Below are 22,068 nucleotides of genomic sequence, written 5' to 3'. Positions count from 1 at the left end.
AATCGTAAACAAACTCCATATAAATCGTTTTTTTTTCTGTTTATTTCTCACTGCACCGGGTGCAGTGTGCAGTGCACCCACATGGACGCTTTTCTGTTTCGCCCTATGATTGACTGGTAGAAAATGCCTATAGCGACATTAAGTCGTACTTTAAATAAATAAATAAATAAATAAATACTCTTGCTACCTGAACACTCGCCGTGAAACCAAAATGCCTAACATTTTATATATCTAATGACAATAGGGTTAGCTCCTATTTAATAATCATTCTTTATTTGTACAATCGAAGGAAACCAAACACAATGACACTTATTACCTCGGAAACAGAGTTGAAATTTCAATGTAAATAATAATAGTTTCTACGATAGGTGACGTCAGTACATCTGCACGCTTCGTTTTACGCTGAGCGTTGTTGATACGACTCCACCAATCAGGAGAGATTGTCAAAGAGTTTGCGCAGACGCGACTTGCCAATGAAAATAATTTCTGTCCAATTTTGGACCTTACAGCGACGAGATATGGTTTAGTGATAAATTGGGGTACTCATGCGTGGAACGCGTGATGGTCAAATTAGTGGAATCAATTAGGAACAAATTTAGTATGTGACATTTATATCATCTTTAATTTGGACTACAGAAGGGACAGCTTGGAAACGTTATGACACGTAAACTTTCGCAGATATACAAGTATACTCAACTGACAGTTGGATTGCCCAACCAAATATGTACAGATTCTGGCTTATCGTATTGTTATTTTTGTACAATAGCAGAGAGATTTTAATGAAGCCTAGTCGAATTATGATGAATTTACACAAACTTCAAAATTGCACTTACCTATTTTCTATATATAACCTGGCAAACCAATGTTGTCAAAAAAAGCGACAAAATTGAAAAATGTGGGCGTGATCAGTCGATATTCCTGACTCTTATGAGTCTTATGGCTCCTATGAGCAGTGACAAAAAGCCGGGATAGTGCGAGGAAGATGATGATTTAAATGTCATTATTATTAGTTGTCATTAAAGTCGTTATCACACAAGATAGCTTCTCAGAGCGCTCGTGCTCGCAGGCAAGATAACATAACCGGTCCACGCTTTCCTATTAACTTATCTTTGCCGATAAAATTAATAAACGAGGTGACAAAATTATAAACTCGTGCGATACAGTTGTCGGCGTCGCGTCTTCGAATCGGACGTTTAAAAAGTTTGCGAATTGTCTTTGCGCGAGTGTTTTGTTTTTTCTTTTTCTTTTTTAACGTCTGTTGCTGTTACTGACTGTGTTTTTAAGTGCCAGTGTTTGTGACTTTAATATAAGCGTGGTAATGTTTATGGTATCAAGTGACATATCTGGATTTTAAGAAACCAACAGTGGCATATCAATGCTGATTTAGTAAAGTAATATGAGCAAGGTATAACTTTGTTTTTAAGTTGACTTAGCAACGTTGCCAGCTGTTAGGATATTATACTACAGGCAATATTTATTTATGACTTGTATATTGTAATGTTCGTTATTACAATAGTGCTCTGATTATTGAGATTAAGGAAATAGTCTATCAAAACAGAATTTAGTCTGATTATTTTTCACTTCAGAGTTCACGAATGACAGAATCTATGCACTGTACATGTAGTTTGGCCCAGGACTGTCTCATTTCAAACATAGACAGAGAGTATCATACTGTCTTTGTCTTACGCAAACTATTTTAGACACTTATTTAAAGTCGAATAAGTAGGTAAGGTTTACTCGGGTAATTCCGAAAAGAGACTTTTATTATGATGGAATTAAGGGTGATTTTCATCTGAATGTCGGAATTATCCGACATTCGGTATTACCCGAATACACCTTACCTAAGTAACTTTAGTTTATACATAAAGAATTTAGTTTATCAGTTTTACAGATATATAGGAGCGACCAAGCTACTCAAAAATATCTGAACACGCACTCTAACGCCTTGAGAATAGAGGCGTGTTCAGATATTTGTGAGCTCCTTGGCCGCTCCGATATATATCTGATGACTGTACGAACCGTACTTAACATGGTAGGTTGTCAGTACATTTGTATTTATGTTCCTAATGATAATGACCTAAGAAACGATAATGTTTAAGCAAACTGTTTTCTTTACTTCTGACATCATAGTAGGTATTATTAATAAACAATATTTACTTATATGCATTTGCTCTGAAAGTTCTTTGTATGGATCCACATGGATACGGAAATTACGGAAAATTTCATTAATTACATCATGCGAAATTTAGATTTATTAGACCCCCCACTCCCCCCTTGTCACACTTTTTCACAGGAAAAATATAAGAAATAGACATCTATTAGATATCTTTTAGACATCACCAAGATACGATAACGATATGTCACATGCTTGATATTTTTCAGTGACCTCTATTATTATAATAAAATAAGGGTGACAGCTGGTAGCTACAGTTACCAAAAGCATGTGAGTGGTTAAGATCTAACCTGTCAAATTTGACATTTGCGCGATTCTGGAGATACTATTGAACGATTTCCACAGGATTGTTAGAGATCCAATTCACATCTAATAGATATCTTACTCTATCTAACGTAAAAGTGACATTGGTTGCCCGAATTGCGCTGCAAAAGAGAACTAGTTGATATCTAAACTACAACTTATCTAGAATGGATCTAGTACGTGTCGTCTCTTGTGAATATCTTGAAGTTCGAATACGGCAGTAGGTCGTTAATACGTGGTTACGTACTCACACTTGGCATGAACCCCTCCTGTGGCAGTGACGTAATATGTGGATGAACCCAAAGCAGTGACACACTCCTGACTCCAGGCAAACTCGACTCCGCTCGGCTCAGCAATCTCAGCATTGCTCCGAGCAATTATTAGGGTTGACACGACTTGACGTCCATTTGCGTGCGCACCACAGATAAAATAATGGCTTGAATTTTGACAACTCTTAATAGCCGCTATAAGTTAGAAAGGGATATCATTATACGTCCCTGAATCGCTGTCTAACTTCGATTTTGTTTGTTTGTTTGTTTGTTCATTATTTGCTTCATAAGATACAAGTATCATGCAAAATTGCATACAATAAAATAAACTAAGCCTAAATCATGCATAACATTCAAAATGAAATTCAGAATAACATAAATTGCCAAAAGGCTGATAAATGCCCTAACTAACCTAAAAATGACATATTTAAAAATTTAAAATTTAAAAAACTATATAATTATATTTTATTAAATGACAAGAGCAGTAATTAGTCATATAATTTAGCAAAATATTCATCGAGACTGTAAAATGGTCTTGTAGCCAGATAACTTTTAAGCTTTGAGAATACTCGCAGGTCTTCAGATTCTTTAATTTCATCTGGTAGATGGTTAAATACTTTAATTGCTGTGTAGTTGTAGTAAGTGTCCTTTCTGTACGGTAGTACTATTACTTATTCTTTGCCCAGAGTTTCATTAGTTGTAAAACACGCGCATTGGCTCGTTTACAATGTCTGCATTTGTTTGCTTTCCACACTTGTATCGTAAATAACTATTGTTAATTATTACTTTACCTACTCAATTAAAGTAAAATCATTCATAATAACTACAGTCGGGGTCGAGACGATTTGACATTTGTATCTAAAAGTGTAAATATCGATAGGTGACCATTATCAGCCACGCGCGAGGTCAAAACCGCAATTCAAAAAACATTTTAATCTTATAACTATAAATATCTTGACCCCCAGACTTGTAATATGTGTATGTACTCGGAGGTCAGAGTTAAAGTGGTCATTCTGTGGTTGCTAACTAGCAATGGGACTGTGACCCGTGATCTCAAATCTGTAAACATCATGACTACATATAATATGGTAGTATTTATGGACACACTCGAACGATTCTAGAAAAGAAAAGAAATAATTCTGTCTATTTTTCTAGAAATTTTCAATTAAGAGCCAACAGCAGCGGTCATTCTCCATACAAACGTACTCGACTGTTTCCTCCGTGGGTTTTGATGCTAGAGCAATGATTTTTTCAACACAGATTAATATTGTCAATGTCTGTGTGGGACCGTTTTGCTTTTTTTTATATTTTTGTTTTTTAAGGCGCGAGAGCCCTTCAAAAATGGCCATAATGGCCTCATTGACTATGCCGCAATGAGAGGCGTAGTATTCAAAACCGATATCAATTAGCCAAAAAAGCAAAACGTTCCGACACAGATAATTTCATAATCATTTAGATTTCCAAATTTGGTTACGATTGGTTAAGTTTTGGAGGAGGAAACAGTCGAGTACGAAACCTCGATTTTTGAGATTCTTACGCAGGATTTTTCGCCTTGTCCTTATCGCACTAGTTTTATGAGCCGCTTCCGTTAGCGAGACGGGTATATTTACCTAAAATATTTAAAACTCAGCTCCTGTTTCGTCTTAAGAACTATTTTCTTATTAGGGTCTGTGGAAATCGTTCGGTAGAAAAACAAGGTTCAAGAGTACTATTAGTTATTCTGTGATTCAAGCAGTATGCTAAATTCATGATCATGTCCCTTCCCTTTGGATTTGCCGTAGTGAGATAAAAATACCTACTTTTTCCTTTGGCTCTGTGACACAAAATGAGATTTGGCCTCCGACGCAGGACAGCGCCACTTTTCTCGGTCCTACTTAATAGTTATTTGTTTTACAAGGGGGCAAAGTTGTTGTTTAACCGCTCGTGCTAATATTGATACCCGAGCAAGCGAAAGAATCCATAATTGAATCGAAATCGAAAAATGGATTCTTGAGCGTTGCGAGGGTTTCAAAGCACGAGGGTTAAAGAAAATTTGCCCCCGAGTGAAACACAAAAAAATTCACCACACCAACCCGAAGCAAATATTAAATGTAAAATATCAAATAAAATCAAACCAAATCAAATCCAAATGAATGTTATTAAATATTAATCACCCAAAATCATCATTTAAAAGTCAATTCTGCCAGCAAACATAAGAAAACAACTCAAAATTTGCATTTGATTACTTTGCCTCTCATGTGAATAAAATGCAACTTTGCTATCAGTTTTTGAAGTGCAAAGTAAGCCTTTCCGGGCTGGTGTGGTGAAAATAAATATAAGGGGACATCTTACACAGATCAACCTAGCCCTAAACTAAGCAAAGTTTGTAATATGGGTGCTAGGCCAATTGTTCCAGAAAATTTAATGTTCAATGATTCGAGATTAAATAATATTTTCATTACTTGCCATCTAACACGAGTATCGATTCAATTTCGCCACACCCTCACGCGTATTTGACATGCTAAGTGAATGTTCTAACACTTCACACTACCTATATATATTGTACAAACAGTCGCCATCAAAAATATCGAGGCAGCCAAGGTGCTCACAAATATTTAAACACGCCTCTATTGTCAAGGCGCTAGAGTTCGTGTTCAGATATTATAGAGCACCTCGGGCTCTCAGATATATCTGATGGGGACTGTACAATTGTACATCAATTTAAAAATTATCGGATTGACGTAACTCCATTCTATTTCGCGCGATATTGCTAACTGCTGGCAAATTATGGATTGTGTAAACTTGTTGTCAACTTGGATTGTACAGTTCGCCGTCACATATATCTGAGCGGTCAATGCGCTCACAAGTATCTAAACACGCCTCTATTCTCAAGGCGCTAGTGTGTGTGTTTAGATTTTGAACACCTCGGTCGCTCCGATACATCTGATCTGTAGCAGCCGGGTACTAACGACATACTTCTATGCATTTTGAGTCTTATTGCAAGGTGATAAGGTAGACAAATAGTTAAATATATTGCTGTTGGGATAAGGATATATTTAAAGCGTATTTTGTTACGTTATGGAGGCACGACTCTTGGTGTTAATAATCCTTAAAAATAACAACATCACGAAAAAGTTCAAAATTACATAAAATATTTATATGAAGACCAAACACGCCTATTGTAGTAGTAGTAGGTATCAAACTATCTTCATACAAACATAATTATAAATCGTTTCATCGGTTTAAGGCCGAGCCACACCGGCTTGCATGTGCGTGACGTGCGCGTGTGCGTGCGCTAAAATGTTGGAGCCGCACACGCACACGTCACGCAAGCGGTGTGCCATCTCTCATAAGGATCTGTCTACTACAACGCCGCACACGCACGTGCACGTCACGCACACGCAGCCGGTGTGCACAGGCCATTAAGCGTGAAGAGGCAACAGACAGACAAAGTTACTTTCGCACTTATTATTTTGTTTATTTATTTTTCGTCTTAAGTTAGGTTATTTATAATATGAATATAAAAGTAAAATATAAAAAAAACACTTACAAAACAATAAAAAATACATAAAACACATTATAAAAAACCTAACCTAGGGTGCCGCCGGCAGCGGGGCAGGGCCCAAGCTGCCGGTGGTCAGGGCCGCACAGTGAGGAACCGACGTACTATACGCACCGTGTCCAAAATTACCACCTTCTGCATCTGACCCTTGATCCAACCATCCAGCGAGAGTATGTCTAGGTGTTGGTCGAGACTCTTCGCTATGAGACCGTTCGCTGACACGGCTATCGGAACAATGATCGTCGAGTCAACATCCCACATGGCGGTAATCTCATGAGCTAAGTCTAGGTACTTGCTGAACTTGTCCTTCTCGGCCTTTACGAGATTCTAAAGTTAAAGTTAAATTTTTATAAGTTATTATTATTATTAATTTGGAGTCTGTCGTGTCCCTCTACTGGGCAAAGGCCTCCCCCCCCCCATTTTCACAGATATCTGTCATCTCTGTCCAGTGCTATGTCTGGCCACTCCAAGAAGGAGTACAGGATTTGGGAAACTGGTATTGACCACTCATTTTCAATTCTATTATGTAGTAGAATTTAAATGCCTGGTAGTTGATGCCGCCCATACGCAAAATCGAGCGGACGAAATCCAAAATTCGGCTCCCAGTTCATCCCGCCATCGCCGGCAAGGTCTACCACAGATCCCCGATTTGAGTTTTCGGGTTCCCACAATATTAGTAATATAATATTAGTACGGATGAAATATTTTACTTATTCTGTACCGATACTGCAATTCCGCATTTCCACAATGCACACGAAAATACCCGAGTCTAGCCTAATCTTTGCTCCTCGCTATCTACATTTTATCACGCGTGTCTCGAGTTATCGCGCAATCGTAATACTCATAATCATTGTTGATGCCAGTTCGGTAATGTAAAGTAAATAATTTAGCAGAAATGTTATGCAATTCACAAGTGGGAGGTATTCATTTATCATTCTGTTTTTGACTATATATCTTTAGGTATTTTAAATAAGAGTAAACAAAAAATTTTTACATTTTCGGGTAGTTATAACATTTATTGGTTAACCAACCAAATACAAAACCGCCTGCATCTGTCACTGAACTACCTGACTTTAACCTACATTATTTGATCATGTAATGTTTTCATCTACCTTCAACTGGCTTAAGAAGCCGTTTGAGGGTAGATTTTGTTTAGTTTTATTTAAATAAGTACCTAAAAATTCAAAATATAATTTGAAACCAGCTGTAAAGGGTTCGAAACGTCGGGATGTAGTAATAGATACATTCAATATACGCGTAATAATCCGTTTTGTTTTGATAGTTTTATTTCATTGAAACAAAGGTTTAATTATTTAATTGAATATTAAAAGGAATTAGCTATTAGACTTATATCGACCGGGATATGACGAACCGTGATTACCTTTTGTATTGTTTTCAAGCTCCCGATATTGGCGTTATTCGACGCTATCATCATTTATATATATATATATTACCCGTGGGCTGTGAACAAGATGCATGTATCTAACTGCGTGGAAATATCGAGCTCGAAAACAATACAAAAGGTAATCACGGGATATGTCCTGGTCGATATAAGTCTAGTGTAATTAACAAAACTGTTTACGCCTTTGCCTAAATATACCCTAACCCAGCCAGAGTTGGGAAATATTAGTTAGAATGAAACTAAGATTGAAAATGGAAACATTATACTTAATCTCATCACCCATCAACTTGATTACGAATTTGATGATGAAGTTACATATCAGTCAAATTGAATTCGATATGATCAAATCATATGATTCTTATGTTCAATCATGAAACCGAAATCAATATGACTTAACCGGGTGTGGCCTGTAACACGAGCAAATAATTAAAACAAAGATTATACTCCTCAAACGGTGACACTTTTGTTCAATAACTTTTAAAAATTATGAAGTCTTCAGGCGCCATATTTTTCATACACATTAAATATTATCTTCAATGTACGCCATTATCAGATTGACGTTGCTTGTCACGCCTTAAACATAACAAAATTCGCAATACATTGCGTATTAGAATAAACTTTAACGTGTACTAGAAATCAAAATACAAGTTGTTTTTAAAAGCCGCTGAATAAATGTTGGCCAGTTTGAGGAGTGCAGACTTTTCTGGTCGTATTACAGGCCACACCCACGATTGAACAGACTCAGTATTTTGCATACCTTCACACCCAAGTTACTTATTCAGCACAACTCGATCGGCCTTGATCCACATTAGGCTGAATAGTCAGACAGACGGACAAATCCAATTTGCGGGTGTCATTCTCTAAAGTAAATCTCAATCTGGACGTTTGTGTGAAATTGGGTCAAATGTTGGAATAGGGACAGTGTTGTAGATTCTTGGATAAATTATATTATTTTGTATTTGAAAACAAAACTTCCGTGAGACACAGACATATTAAGGCCCACTTGCACCATTCCACTAACCCGGGGTTAACCGGTTAAACTTGGCGTTACCATGGTTACCAGTACAATTTGACACTACGTTAACGGTTTAACCGCTTAATCCCGGTTTAGTAGAATGGTGCAAGTGGGCCTAAATATATTAAGCATATTTTTTATTTTTTTTTGCTAGCCTATTAAGGTGTCCCACTGCTGGGCAAAGGCCCCTCCCCTTGTCTTCCACGACTCCCGACATAGCGCCTGCTCTGGCCAGTTACTGAGAAAGGTGTCTAGGTCATCCCGCCATCTCCGTCTGGGCCTTCCGCGTCCGCGCTCTTCTTCTGGCATCCACTTAAGCATAATAATATATATTATAATATATTGAGCGTTATTCGACTTAAAATACGTGAGTGACCCGTTTTTAATATATTTAATATTTTGTATTTCTCTTGTAGATGTATGTAGTGTTGTAGACGCCTACTGTGCCAGCCCAAAAACACACAATAATAGGACCAAAGAGAATAGAGTGTATAGAGGCGGATTGCCAATGTAAATTTACTGCCATATTTCGACAGAAGATTAAAACTGTTGGAACGCCATTCGACTTAGATCCTTCTTTCTTTCACACTAGGACAAAGGTATGGTGCAATCTTTTCGATCGATGGCGCCACAACCTTCAGCCTACTCTCGAGTAGATGCGTTAATATTAATACATATTTCACATGTTAACACATATCAGAGAAAGAATAAGGATCAAATCAAAGTCAAATGGCGTTCCAACAGTTTTAAACTTTTTTCGAAAGATGGCAGTAAAATGTACTGTAGTTTCATAATTTACCTTGACAGGAACTCTAAGCTCTATTTCAAATTCTCTTTGATAGGACCAAATACCCCAGTAATATTAGGACTGTCTAACCGGCGATCTTGTATCGTGAATCGTCACATTCACTTCGTAGTTTGTTATTTCGTTACGTCACTATCTCACGTTCGCTGATGTATTGAGGAAAGAGGTGAAAGAGATATTCTTATAAGCTTATTATTAGAGTCTTATAATCTGAAATAGGAATTTTTAGCCCACAATAGTACATTTTGGTTGACTACGAACACCATCATCTTTTTAGTTCCCCACTAGTTATAACCATAGACTATACATTATATTAAACACTTAAACACATAGTCAATATTGCGCATATTTTTTAATGATAGATGGCGTATCGTATGCTGTCACTACACCTTATAAAACAGAGTCCCCCGCCGCGTCTGTCTGTTTGTGTGTTTGTTCGCGATAAACTCAAAAACTACTAGACTGGATTTTCATGCGGTTTTCACCTGTCAATAGAGTGATTCTTGAGGAAGGTTTAGGTGTATAATTTGTTAACCTGTGCAATGCCGGGGCGGGTCGCTAGTTTATGATACGACTGTTGGTAGTCACTGCTTAACTGGAAATGTCATTTGATACCTTAATTATTTACATCGTTAACCACGTTACCACGCTTGTATTTTAATTATTTTATAATACTAATTTAACTGGTTATTATTATTGTGAAACAGTCATTAACTGCCCACTCGCATGAAGAAAATGGTAGAAGTGTGCTATGAAAGAAAATTGAACAATAGTTTGAGCAAATCGAAACCTTACATACTGACTGTTATGCAGGTTATGTGACAGTGACTTTATATTATAAAATTAACGCCATCTACTGAATAAACTCAGAACGAGGCGTATTATAAGACTGAAAGTTCTCTAGTCAACATTAGCGACATCTATTTTTAAGTTCCAGTACTTAAAACTACGCCATCTACTGCGAAGAAGAATAATTACTAACCGAAACTGAACTATACTTGTCGCTGAGTTTTAGAAGTGAATTCACAGCAATTATACATCACAATCAGGAAAATACATTGAAGAACTAACTGAAATCACGACTATGAACAGTTAACGCTATCTAACGAAATCTTAGTAATAGCTCGAGGTTTATTATAATCGCGAATACGGTTAAACAACGTTTAGTTTCGCCCGGCCGATGATATAAGAGTTTAACTGTACTGGTACTAAAAATACAGTTCTCCATGTGGTGGCAAAATCATCTTCAGAAGAGACCCGAACCATCCGCCAACACCAAGAGATATACAGTTGCCCAGCAAACATCATCCACCAGAACATTCGGGCAACTGGTCAGATAGCATTCACGCAACCCATAAATAAGCACCATCTCTTGGCATACTAAGAATACTCCATTTAATGTCAGCGCCATCTGGCGTTAAAACTGAGAACTAGGAATTAACAGCACTACAATTCAAATAGTTGCGTATGAATTTACGCCAACCATTAAGAATTCAATGATATATATCACTATCGTGAATGTACATGAAGGGTCTGAGGATTAGACTTATTCATAAAAAGGCAGCGACATCTTTTAGTAATCCGATCAAACCACTCAAGAAGTGTCTCCATCTATCAAGAACTTCGTGAAGACATCACTTACTCCGGTTAACTCAAAAAATAACACCAACTGCAGAAGAGGTTTGAAAGATCAACGGAAAAAGTGATTCATAAGTTCAGAAACAAACATTAAGATCATAGTGACGCCACCTATAATACCTTCGTATTGATAATACGGAGAACTACAAACCAAAGTGACCGCGCTATCGCATAACTTTTGGCTCTCTTACTGAAGGTTGAAGTTCTGTATACGTGTGAAAGGGCAATAGCTGTAAGCAATAAATCGTTGCTGTGTGAAAGCAATACATCGTTGCTCTGTGTAAGCAATAAATCGTTGCTGTGTGTAAGCAATACATCGTTGCTGTGTGTAAGCAATACATCGTTGCTGGCAAGCGAAGTGGAAATAACAGCGGTAATCACGGAGTTCTTCAATATGGTGGAGGATACGGCGGCGGCGTCCGAGCGCGTCTCGGCGGCTGCCGTGCTCCAGTACGCGGCGCGGGAGGCGCGCGAGGGGCGCCGGCTCGCGGAGTTCGGGGCGCACGCGTTCGCCAGCGTCGCTTACAATACCTATAGTAAGTGCTCTTACTTGCTCTAGCTTCATAGACTTGACTTAAGATCCTATGTCCCCTAGATGGGGCAGAGGGCGTCCACAGTGACTCTCCATGTAGATCGATCTTGAGCTTCTCGCTTCATTTCGCTACAAGACTACCCGATTTTTCTTCGCCTCGTCTAACACCGTCTAACTTCATAGGCGGGACTTGTATTCGGCATGACATGCGAAGATTTTGAGACACAATTATTATGAAAACTGTTCGCCATCAAAGCGCAACGTTTGCTAAGATATATATACACGGTGTAACATGAGTAAACCGAATAATTTTAACCAGACATTTCTGAGGTCAAAAGAAGGAAAAAATGTAATATGAGTTTAGGTCAATTTCGCCAAAAAATAATTTTTTTTTGTTTTGTTTTTCAATTTTTTGAATGTATTTGTACATAAACAATAAATGTTATTATTAAACTTGTTACTTAAAATTGTTTTTTTACATTTTTTTTTCGTAAAACCTTCTTTTTGCAAAGTGTTACTTGTCACTTTTTGACATCTATCAATAAGGATATTTAGACTACGTCCCATAGCAGCAACATTGTCATCAAAAAGGCCTTTTACATTATGTAACACCAAAAACTTGTTGATTTTTAAATTAATATTATCTCTGAAAGTAGGCGTTTTTAAAAAAAATTTTATAGTCCCATTTTTGTCTCTAAATATGATCAGCGGGCGCAGCACGGTTCCATTTTTATCGACTATCACTATGCGCGTCCCTTTCGCACTTACATCCTTGTTAGAACGTGACAGGTATGGTGACAAGGGATAAAAACGCCACCGTGCTACGCCGCCTGGAATACGCTGTTAAAATTATTCGGTTTACTCATGTTACACCGTGTATTTATGTTGAACAGAATTAATGAATGTAATTAGAGTCAATCAAATAAGACTCATGATAAAATATTTTATAATCAACAAATGCTCAAAAACGTGCCATCGTATTTAACTACTTTCCAAGAATACATTTTAACTATTAAATATACCTAGTTTTCGGTTATTTTTTTCTTTTTAGGTAAGTGCAACAGATATTCGGTATTCGGGCGAATAGTAGGCGACATTCGGACGAATATCGAATATTCGGCAAAGTGGCCGAATAGACTGAATACCGTATAGTTGCCGTATATTCGTGGCATCTCTAATATTTACTTTAGGTATTTACTTACCTTGGACTGGGACATAGCACGCACATACGCATAGTGTATGTTGTGCCGAAATATAGATTATCATTCTTTAACGTCTCTGTTTACTGCAAACCTCTTATTTTTACACATCACTAAATTGATAACACACTTGTTTCCCAATTAAAGTATTGCAAACTTGATATAGTTGATATATTTCAACAAACATCTTTATACCGAAACTTACTCTAAAATCATCTCCGTAAAGCCCACTTTCTTTTATCATCTTGTTGTTAATTAATCAGATATATGTATAAATATACGTTTGAATATAGATAGACATGTAAGTAGTTATAACTAGTTCAGTACTCCCGGATCGGAATGGGGTCAAAGTTTACTGATAATGGGCAGACATCTTGCAATGCTTGTACTAGTAGTTACTGGTTTAAAAACCTTAGCTCAGTTGTGATTGGTCGTTTGAGTGTCTGATTCGCCTGGAGAAATGTACCCGATTACAGAAGTAGAGTCAGATACTTACGAGCGAGCATAGCATTCAAAAATATATGGACATAGCCATCATCAAGACGTTAAAGTATATGTTCCTCCGATATATCTGTAATATCTGTTGGCGACTGTACTTGGTTTACTGAAGACAAAGTAACCGCATTTAAGAAAAAAATTAGACTTCACAAAACTAACATTAGTAGCTCAGATTCGCAACTATCTTCCTCCAAATTTGGGATTACATACCACCCTTATATTTTGGAAACACGGTTACCGTAGAACTATTCCAGTAACTGTATTTTTCGGTATTTCTTCACGGAAAAAAGGGTAGAACTAATAATGATAAGACTAAAAAACAATAGGATTATATACTTATTTAAGAAATAAATCAGCGCAAGTAACTTTCATGTTATTATCTGAAATCCAACCTAGAACTATAGTGGGCCAACTAACGCCATCTAGTGAAAAATTCTGAACTAAAGTTCAAAGTTCACGCTATCTACATCTGACACCAATATTATTCTATGTTGTTGCAAATCCAACCGTACCCCATTGTAATAAGACCTATCTTCTTCCAGCGGCTGTCGGCGATATGGGCGGGAGCGGGACCAGTTCGTCCTCCTCGCACCTCTCACCAGGCTGGCAGGTCAACGACCTCGACTTGGATTTACCCGGAGAATTGTCTATGAAGTAAGTATTTTAGTAGACTCTATACTGACTATGTTTGTAAACTAAATTAAATTATTTAAATTAAAAAAAAACTATATTAAGAACGAAGAAAAGGAACCGTAATGTTTACCCACCTCTCCGAAAAAAAGGTTTTACATACAGTGTGTGTCTGACCATCGGGCTTTAAATCCAGGGCTCGATTCTACTCGCTAAACTGAGCTACTTTTATTATGGCACCAACCCCGAAATCCCGAAAAAGAATTTTACTTTTTCATACATTTTGGCTGATCAGATGTCGACATTTTCTATGGAAAAGCCAAAAAAATTTCCCCGATTTTAGGGTTGGTCCCATAGTAAAAGTAGCTCAGTTTAGCGAGTAAAATCAAGCCCTGGATTTAAAGCCCCATGGTCAGATACACCATGTACACTGATTATGTTTGTAAACTAAATTATATTCAAGAACGAAGAAAAGGAGCCGTAATGTTTACCCACCTCTCCGAAAAAAAGGTTTTACATATAATCTAGACCGGTGTTCCAAAAGCCAGCGAGATTACAGCGATAGAGGCGGTAATTTTAACTTGTCCTTTAATTTATTTACAAATGGAAACTTTTTGTACAGTGAGGCGCTGCTGTCGCTTCCCTCACTGGCGGTGTTCAAGCAAGAAGCGCCCTCCCCGACCGGCGCCGTGCTGTCGCCGCCGCGCCGCGCCTGGCCGCGCCGCCTGCCGGACAGACAGGTACACTACAGGGACCGTGCGCGTTGGAGGGTCTGCCATCTTGTGGCCTGAATCGGAAACGGGGATGTTGCAAACAAAATGATTTTCAACATCTACATCTGTATCCGCATCCGCATAAAATCGATGCGGAGCTTATGCGGATGCGGATGTCGAACAAGTCGGTACAGGAACGTCTTAGCGGCATCGTAAGTGCTAGGTAATTTCGTCATTACCTATAACGAAATCGTCTAGATCCAGAAAAGTTGGCCAAGTTACTGTTTATTAAATAAGTATAACTTACATACATTCTTGTTCAAATTCTAAACGTTTCTTTTTTTTTATAATAAATACTAAAAATGTAATATTTCACGTTTTCTAAGTATCTAATCGGATGTGAGCCTTTAAATATCCGCATCCGCGGATGTCAAAGAATCTGCATCCGCAACATCCTCGATTCGGAAACATATGTGCACATGTACATTGCCAAAGTACTACCATCTACCGTTCGCGTCGATACGTTTCCTTGTGCATAGTAGGTTCTGTCATCTTGTGGGCGCTACATCGGAAGCATAAACAACACAATTACGCCTCGCGCCAAAAATCTGACGGCTCCTATGCTGCCCCCTATAGTTCATGCACGGGGCCTATAATGCGTTGTATATTAAGGGCGCTAAACACGGATTTAACAACGAGTGTGAATTGAAGCCCGAAGGCGAGAACTTAACTAACACGAGTTCGTAATTCCTGTACCCACAGTGTTTTTCATCACAATTGTGAGGAATAAAAGGGAAATAAATAATACTTCTGCCCAATTTCGATTTTATACTGAAAAGTATGCGATTTCAGTTTGATATAAATAAAAAATAAAATAAAAAAAATAAAAAAGCCTTTTTCTCCAATATGCTCGGAAATGTTCACCTTACTGTAGCAAAAATACTACGGGAAGTTCTTCGTTAATGTCAAACTCTAATTAAAAAACATCAAACTATCGCTGTCCTGTTCTAGCGGACGGGAAGTAAAAAACACTACAGTAATAACTTATTACTGTAGTGTTTTTTACTTTTTAATAATAAAAAACGCAAACGGCCAATTATTATTGCCGCGAGCCGCTTCTACACGACCCGATCAGCTATCATTTCACGTGTATGATCGTGCGAATACTGCTTAATAAAATCAAAGATTATTTTTATATTTTTTTTAAATCTCATCCGTGTTCATAAAGCTTATATAGTTTGTCAAAGGACTTTCTCATTTCAAACATAGACAAAGAGAATCATACTATCTTTGTCTTACACTAGTACTAGCACCCAAAAGAAAAGGTTGGGTATAGTTTTCCTGGTTCTTACTGACTGAAAAGTTGGTTTGACCAACTATATTGCACAATTATATTGAATGAACGAATACTGAATGGCAGAATAAGTTTGTAACTTTAAATTTTAAAAATGAATTAAAGAGGGAAATTGTTTTTGACATTTTGGATGTGAAGGTTTGATTTGAGTGATGCTTGATGGTTAAATAATAATTATTTTAGCTTATTTCCTCGCATGTTTGGAGAAAAGCACTATATATGCCTCGGCAGGAATAGCAATTCGTGGATTCGTCTTCTTTGTCGGACTCCGCTTCGCGTCGTCCGACAAAATCGAAACTCATCCACGAATTGCCCTTTCCCGGCCTCTGCAATAATGTACTATTATTCCGTAGTTTGATATACGAAGTTTTAATTCAATCATATAGTCGACGAGTAGAAAAAACTTGTTTCAACACGCTCGATACTCCAATGCGCAGCGGCATTGTGCAACTTTCGTATAATAACATTCAGATAAACTAAGATCTTCTTATGGTATTATATCGTATCGGATGTCGGCGATCATCATGCGAAAGTTTTCTCTATTCTTTGCCGTTCTAGAAAGAGTGGCGACGTCCTTGGTACCAGTCCGATCCCTAATATCCTTTAGCCGCCCAGAGGCATATTAAAAGGTCTCCCGTTCCATTCCAATTTGAATCTTTATTTTGACAAATCAAAATTGCATTTGACTTGGCACGTTTCGACGTCTGGGCGGCTAGAGGATATTTTTACTTCATGTTGTATAAACCAGAGATATATACAGGGTGAAATCTGGGTCGTGTAGCAAGAAAGAAAAATAAGACTTGCCACTTAATTAGGAACACAACACTGTAGATTAGAGTGCATTAATTTGTATTTTTTTTGCACATACAAAAATAAAATACAAAATAATTTCTTATTTAGGGTCATGGTCACCCTACAACTTGACAAGACAAACATCTAGAATCTCGAAAAGAAAGTAGTGGTAACTTACGATCATTAACTGATAACACTTATCTTCGGTTTTACATTCAGTGTAAAAGCAATTAAAAAGTTTAAAAATAATTTAAAGACTTTATTAAAATTATTTACAAGCACTGAGACGGAGACTCCACAAGCTTTTAACAAATACGATCACAACTTAAACATACTTCAGGGGCTGCTCAAAGTGTGATCCGTTTTGCTGTCGACACAATTCGGCTCGTCCTCTTAGGTTATCTTTTAATCTGCCGAGAGCAAAGTGATTCATTTTCACACTTTCAAATGCTCCAATATCTCGCTGACAAAGCTCTTCGATGGTACACCAATCTTTTGATTTCGCCCCAGAGAAAAAAATCCAAGAGCGTCAGGTCCTTGGCCTTGCCACGGGTCCGCCGCCGCCTCGGCCAATCCAACGTCCCGGGGAACTGTTCATCGAGGTAATTGCGTACTCGGTGTTCAAAATGAGCCGGAGCACCATCGTGTTGATAGTGTAGGTTATGCAAGTAATGTTCCGGCACTTCTCGCAGTAATTCAGGCACCACTTTTCTCAACATATCAATCGATAACTTTGGTGAAATAAATCCCGAGCAGTGGTAGCACGACGTGCTTGGTAATAAAACATTACCATGTCAGACCGCTCAACATTTGAAAACGGATATGCCGCGGGCATCTTTCTGCTTAATTATCTTTAAAATTATGTACCAGAATTAATGAACTCAATGTACAATCTTTGAATGATTTTATTTATTTTAAAGTTTTGACTTTGTCATAACAGTGACGGTTGACATTTCTTACTCATCTAATCAGTTGTTTATTAAATATGTTTTAACAGTAATTGTAAGGTAACCATAATTTGTGTTTTTAACTGGGATACTTAAATTGTTGATTAATTAATGAATAGCTGCAATTATTTAAAAATTAACTTTATACCTAACATCGCGTTAATTTACCGAGTTAAGTACAATAGGTTTGAATCACGACCCAGATTTCGCCCTGTATAACTCCGTATAAGATAAATAAAGTCTAAGAAAAAAACGTGCCTCGGAAATCAAGAAAAAGTCATTCTCGAATAGACGGCGCACACACCTTTGGCCTATTCTCGGCTAGATGGCGTTGACGACACCGTTTGATATTTAACAATTTAAACACATATCAGTGAATGAACATGGGTCAGTATGGAACAATAAAAATTAATAATAATTTATCCGTAAACATATTTTGATTAATTCATACATTTTCAATTTTATTTTAAGTTTTAATCGTGTGTCGATAGACGGCAGTAAATGTACCGTGACTACAAAATTTACTTTGGCAATAGCCCTCTATACTATCTATTCTCTTTGTATAAACTAAGATAGCATTCGGATAATTGAGGTTCTACTGTAGCTAATTGGTTGCAGATGAGCGACATGGTGGTGGACGGGGCGGAAGAGGAGCAGCACTCCCCCCCGCACGCTGCGCTCATGCCGCCACACGGTAACTACAGTCAAAGTCAAAGTCAAAAATATTATGTATTCTTTATTCATTTAGGCCTAGTAACAAGCACTTATGAACGTTTTACATAATAATATACTATCTTAAGCTAATTATCAGAGCAATTTATTGAAGTTAATATCATTCCTACTTCTTACACAAAGTCTCATTAAAAGCCCATTTACTTAATGTTGTATTCGATATGTCCGTATATTATTAATCGCCTTGTAACATAATGTTGTAAATGTATTTAAGAAATATATTTTCTTATTATTTCTTTTGTTACGTATCTTTGTTAGCCTCTTAAGTTACGCCAACAGAGACACTGTATAGAAAAACATACGGATCGCATTGAGAACCTCCTTTTTTGAAGTCGGTTAAAATATTATTTTGACTGCCACGGCACGAACCGGCATTTAAGCGCGCGCGTGTGTTGCCTGCGATGTAAGGGCCCCCCCACATCTGGCGTCTTTCGTGCGTCGGCGTCTACAATTCTATGGCCGACGTCGACGCAACGTCGACGCAGCGTCGACGCAACTGCGCAGCGACGTCATTTTCCATAGCGCTGGACCGACGCCGACAGACGCCGACGCTCGAAAGACGCCAGATGTGGGGGGGGCCTAATCGCACCCGATTTAAGCCAGCCCAGTCTATGTGATTATATTATCTATATAACATGTATATGTTTACAGCCAACAGCCCTGAGAGCATGCAATGCCAGCCCACCATGCAGGGCGGTATGATGCCTATGAACGGATACCATTCACCACCCGCACTCGACAACAAAAGTAAGTGTCAAATATCAAGCTTTAAACCTTATTCAACAGATGGCGCTATGACCAAAACGCTCACAGCTAACAGTCCTGAGAGTATACAATTCACCATCTGCACAAAAAGTAAGTGGCGACACCTAAGACACCTATTTCAAATATAAATATTCAAACATTAGTTTAGTTGAAATCCATTACAGCTAAAAGTTCTGAGAGCAATGCCAGCCCACTCTACAGCACCTCGGCATTTGACAATAAAAGTAAGTGGCGACATCTAGTTTCAATATTAAGATTTAGGAATCATTCAATAGATGGCGTTTGATTCTTCAATACTAAATTAAGAGTATGCATTATGCAAAGACAGTCCACCCTGCGGGGCGGTATGATGCATATGAGCGGATACCATTCACCACCCGCATTCGACAAAAAAAGTTAGTAAAAATACAATGATTCAAACTTTAATCAATAGATGGCATTATAATCAAAACGTTCACGATCACCCTAAACGCATACAATACTATTCACCATCTGCAATTGACAATAAAAGAAGCGACGTCTAGTTTCAATATGAAGATTCAAATATTACTCGATAGATGGCGCTTTATTCATCAATACGCTCACCCTGCAAGGCAGTATGATGCCCATGAGCGGTTACCATACACCACCCGCACTCGACAACAAAAGTAAGTGGCGACATCTAGTTCAATATAATTAATTAAGGATACAAACATCAGTCAACAGATGGCGCTTTGTTCAAAACGCTCACTGCTAACCGTCCTGCGAGCTTGCAACGACAGTCCCCTTGCACTTGACAAGAAAGTTTGTAGTGACATCTAGTGAGACGTATAGACGTAGGCATGTGGGGTCTGGAAGAGGATTCCTAGACAGATGCTATTCACAGATGGCTCTTTATTCAACCTACTTTTGCTGGAAATTGCTACCTCTTTTAAGTTATCTGGGAGATCGAGCTTGGCTCGGAAAACATATAAAAACTCAAAAATGCGCCGATGGTCAGGCCGAATATCCGGTATCCGGCCAAACAACTATCCGTTGCATCTCTATAAATAACCCCTTACCAAATAATATAATGCCCTTACCAGGATTCGAACCTGGGACCTCCTGCTTCGGAGGAGGCCGTTAAAATTGATTAGTGACCTAATTGCGTGTTCCAGACGGCGGTCTACTGATGTGCTCGCCGGTCAGCTCGCTGGACGGGTTCCTGCACTCACCAGCACAGCCCCGTCCCGAGCCCAGCTTCAAGGATGACACCAGGTAACTTCAACTATAGGCTAGGATGGTATTCCAGCAGTCCAGCTGTCCGTGTTCCAGGCGGTCTACTGATGTGCTCGCCGGTCAGCTCGCTGGACGGGTTCCTGCACTCACCAGCACAGCCCCGTCCCGAGCCCAGCTTCAAGGATGACACCAGGTAACTTCAACTATAGGCTAGGATGGTATTCCAGCAGTCCAGCTGTCCGTGTTCCAGGCGGTCTACTGATGTGCTCGCCGGTCAGCTCGCTGGACGGGTTCCTGCACTCACCAGCACAGCCCCGTCCCGAGCCCAGCTTCAAGGATGACACCAGGTAACTTCAACTGTAGGCTAGGATGGTACTCCAGCAGTCCAGCTGTCCGTGTTCCAGGCGGTCTACTGATGTGCTCGCCGGTCAGCTCGCTGGACGGGTTCCTGCACTCACCAGCACAGCCCCGTCCCGAGCCCAGCTTCAAGGATGACACCAGGTAACTTCAACTATAGGTTAGGACCCAGCTTCAAGGATGACATCAGGTAACTTCAACTATAGGTTAGGACCCAGCTTCAAGGATGACACCAGGTATCTTCAACTATAGGTTAGTCGCCACACTACCGCTGTGTCCCCTGAAATATAGTAAGCATAAGAGTGCTCACTCCATACTTCAGTTTTGGTATCGACATCTAGCATCGAGTAGCGGAATTATCAGCTACTTGATACTAGATGGCTCGAGTGTCGCGACTCACGAAAATTGTATTGAACAACAATTTACAACTGATATTACAAGAAGAAGAAGTTGAAAATAGAGTTCCGGGTAATCCGGTAATAATATTGGCTGAAAATTGTTGAGCATTCGACTTTTCGGGCGTCGCAACATCTATTGTCATGTAGTACTGATAATTCCGCTACTGGATGTTAGATGTCGACTATGGAACATTGAATGCCTTTCTGCTCATTCCGCATTCTATGTTTGCACGGCGATAATATCTCGCGCACGAGATATATTATCCGTCTTTTTCTAACTGTATTTATCTTTATCGAGAGATAGACTACCCAGTCTATCTCTCGAGCGAGATCATGTCGCGGCGCACTCCGCACTCGTGCTCAGCTTACTGTTTTTCAAGTTTCTTCCACTATCTACTTTTAGTATCGTAGATTTTAGACATATCTGACTGTAACATTTTATCTCCATCTTCTAGCATGTCAATTTTAATGTGTATTGTGTTTACGTGTAATTCTTTTTTTTTTATATCGTCAGGTCACAAGCAAAAGTCACAAATTGCTAAAAAAAATTAAACAAAAATCGACCTTCTTTTAGTACTAATATGGTTCACTATGGCTATGAACTTGTGGTGGTGGTCTTAGTAACTTTTGCTTATCACCCGACGATATGTGCAGTTTTAATAACAAAACTTCCGTGAGACACAGACATATTATATATATTAAAAACGGGTCACTCACGTATTTATGTATTCACATATTCGGTACGGAGTGAAACATGTCGAGCGTTTTTCGACTTAAAATACGTGAGTGACCCGTTTTTAATAATATT

At 38.5% G+C, this 22,068-nt stretch overlaps 1 protein-coding gene and 1 long non-coding RNA gene across 4 annotated transcripts in view; both read left to right on the top strand.

Moving 5' to 3' along the window:
- Positions 1–22,068, top strand: part of LOC134677002 (transcription factor CP2-like protein 1) — a 93,929-nt gene that overhangs the window by 2,191 nt on the left and 69,670 nt on the right. For 2 of the 3 annotated variants that reach the window (XM_063535393.1, XM_063535391.1), the window contains exons 2-6: positions 13,918–14,029; positions 14,628–14,745; positions 18,430–18,505; positions 19,195–19,290; positions 20,445–20,544. In XM_063535393.1, coding sequence (XP_063391463.1) covers positions 13,918–14,029; positions 14,628–14,745; positions 18,430–18,505; positions 19,195–19,290; positions 20,445–20,544 — 502 coding nt within the window. Of the gene's footprint in view, positions 1–13,917; positions 14,030–14,627; positions 14,746–18,429; positions 18,506–19,194; positions 19,291–19,865; positions 19,956–20,444; positions 20,545–22,068 lie in introns of all 3 variants that reach the window. The other variant, XM_063535390.1, reaches the window with a different exon arrangement.
- On the top strand, positions 1,185–11,152 carry LOC134676886 (uncharacterized). Its single transcript, XR_010099962.1, has 2 exons — positions 1,185–1,315; positions 10,216–11,152. It is a non-coding gene; the product is annotated as an uncharacterized LOC134676886 (long non-coding RNA).

This window comes from Cydia fagiglandana, chromosome 25 (assembly GCF_963556715.1).
Source record: "Cydia fagiglandana chromosome 25, ilCydFagi1.1, whole genome shotgun sequence".
NCBI lineage: Eukaryota > Metazoa > Arthropoda > Insecta > Lepidoptera > Tortricidae > Cydia > Cydia fagiglandana.
Note: the sequence above shows the minus strand (reverse complement) of the source record. Positions and strands in the feature narration are given on the sequence as shown.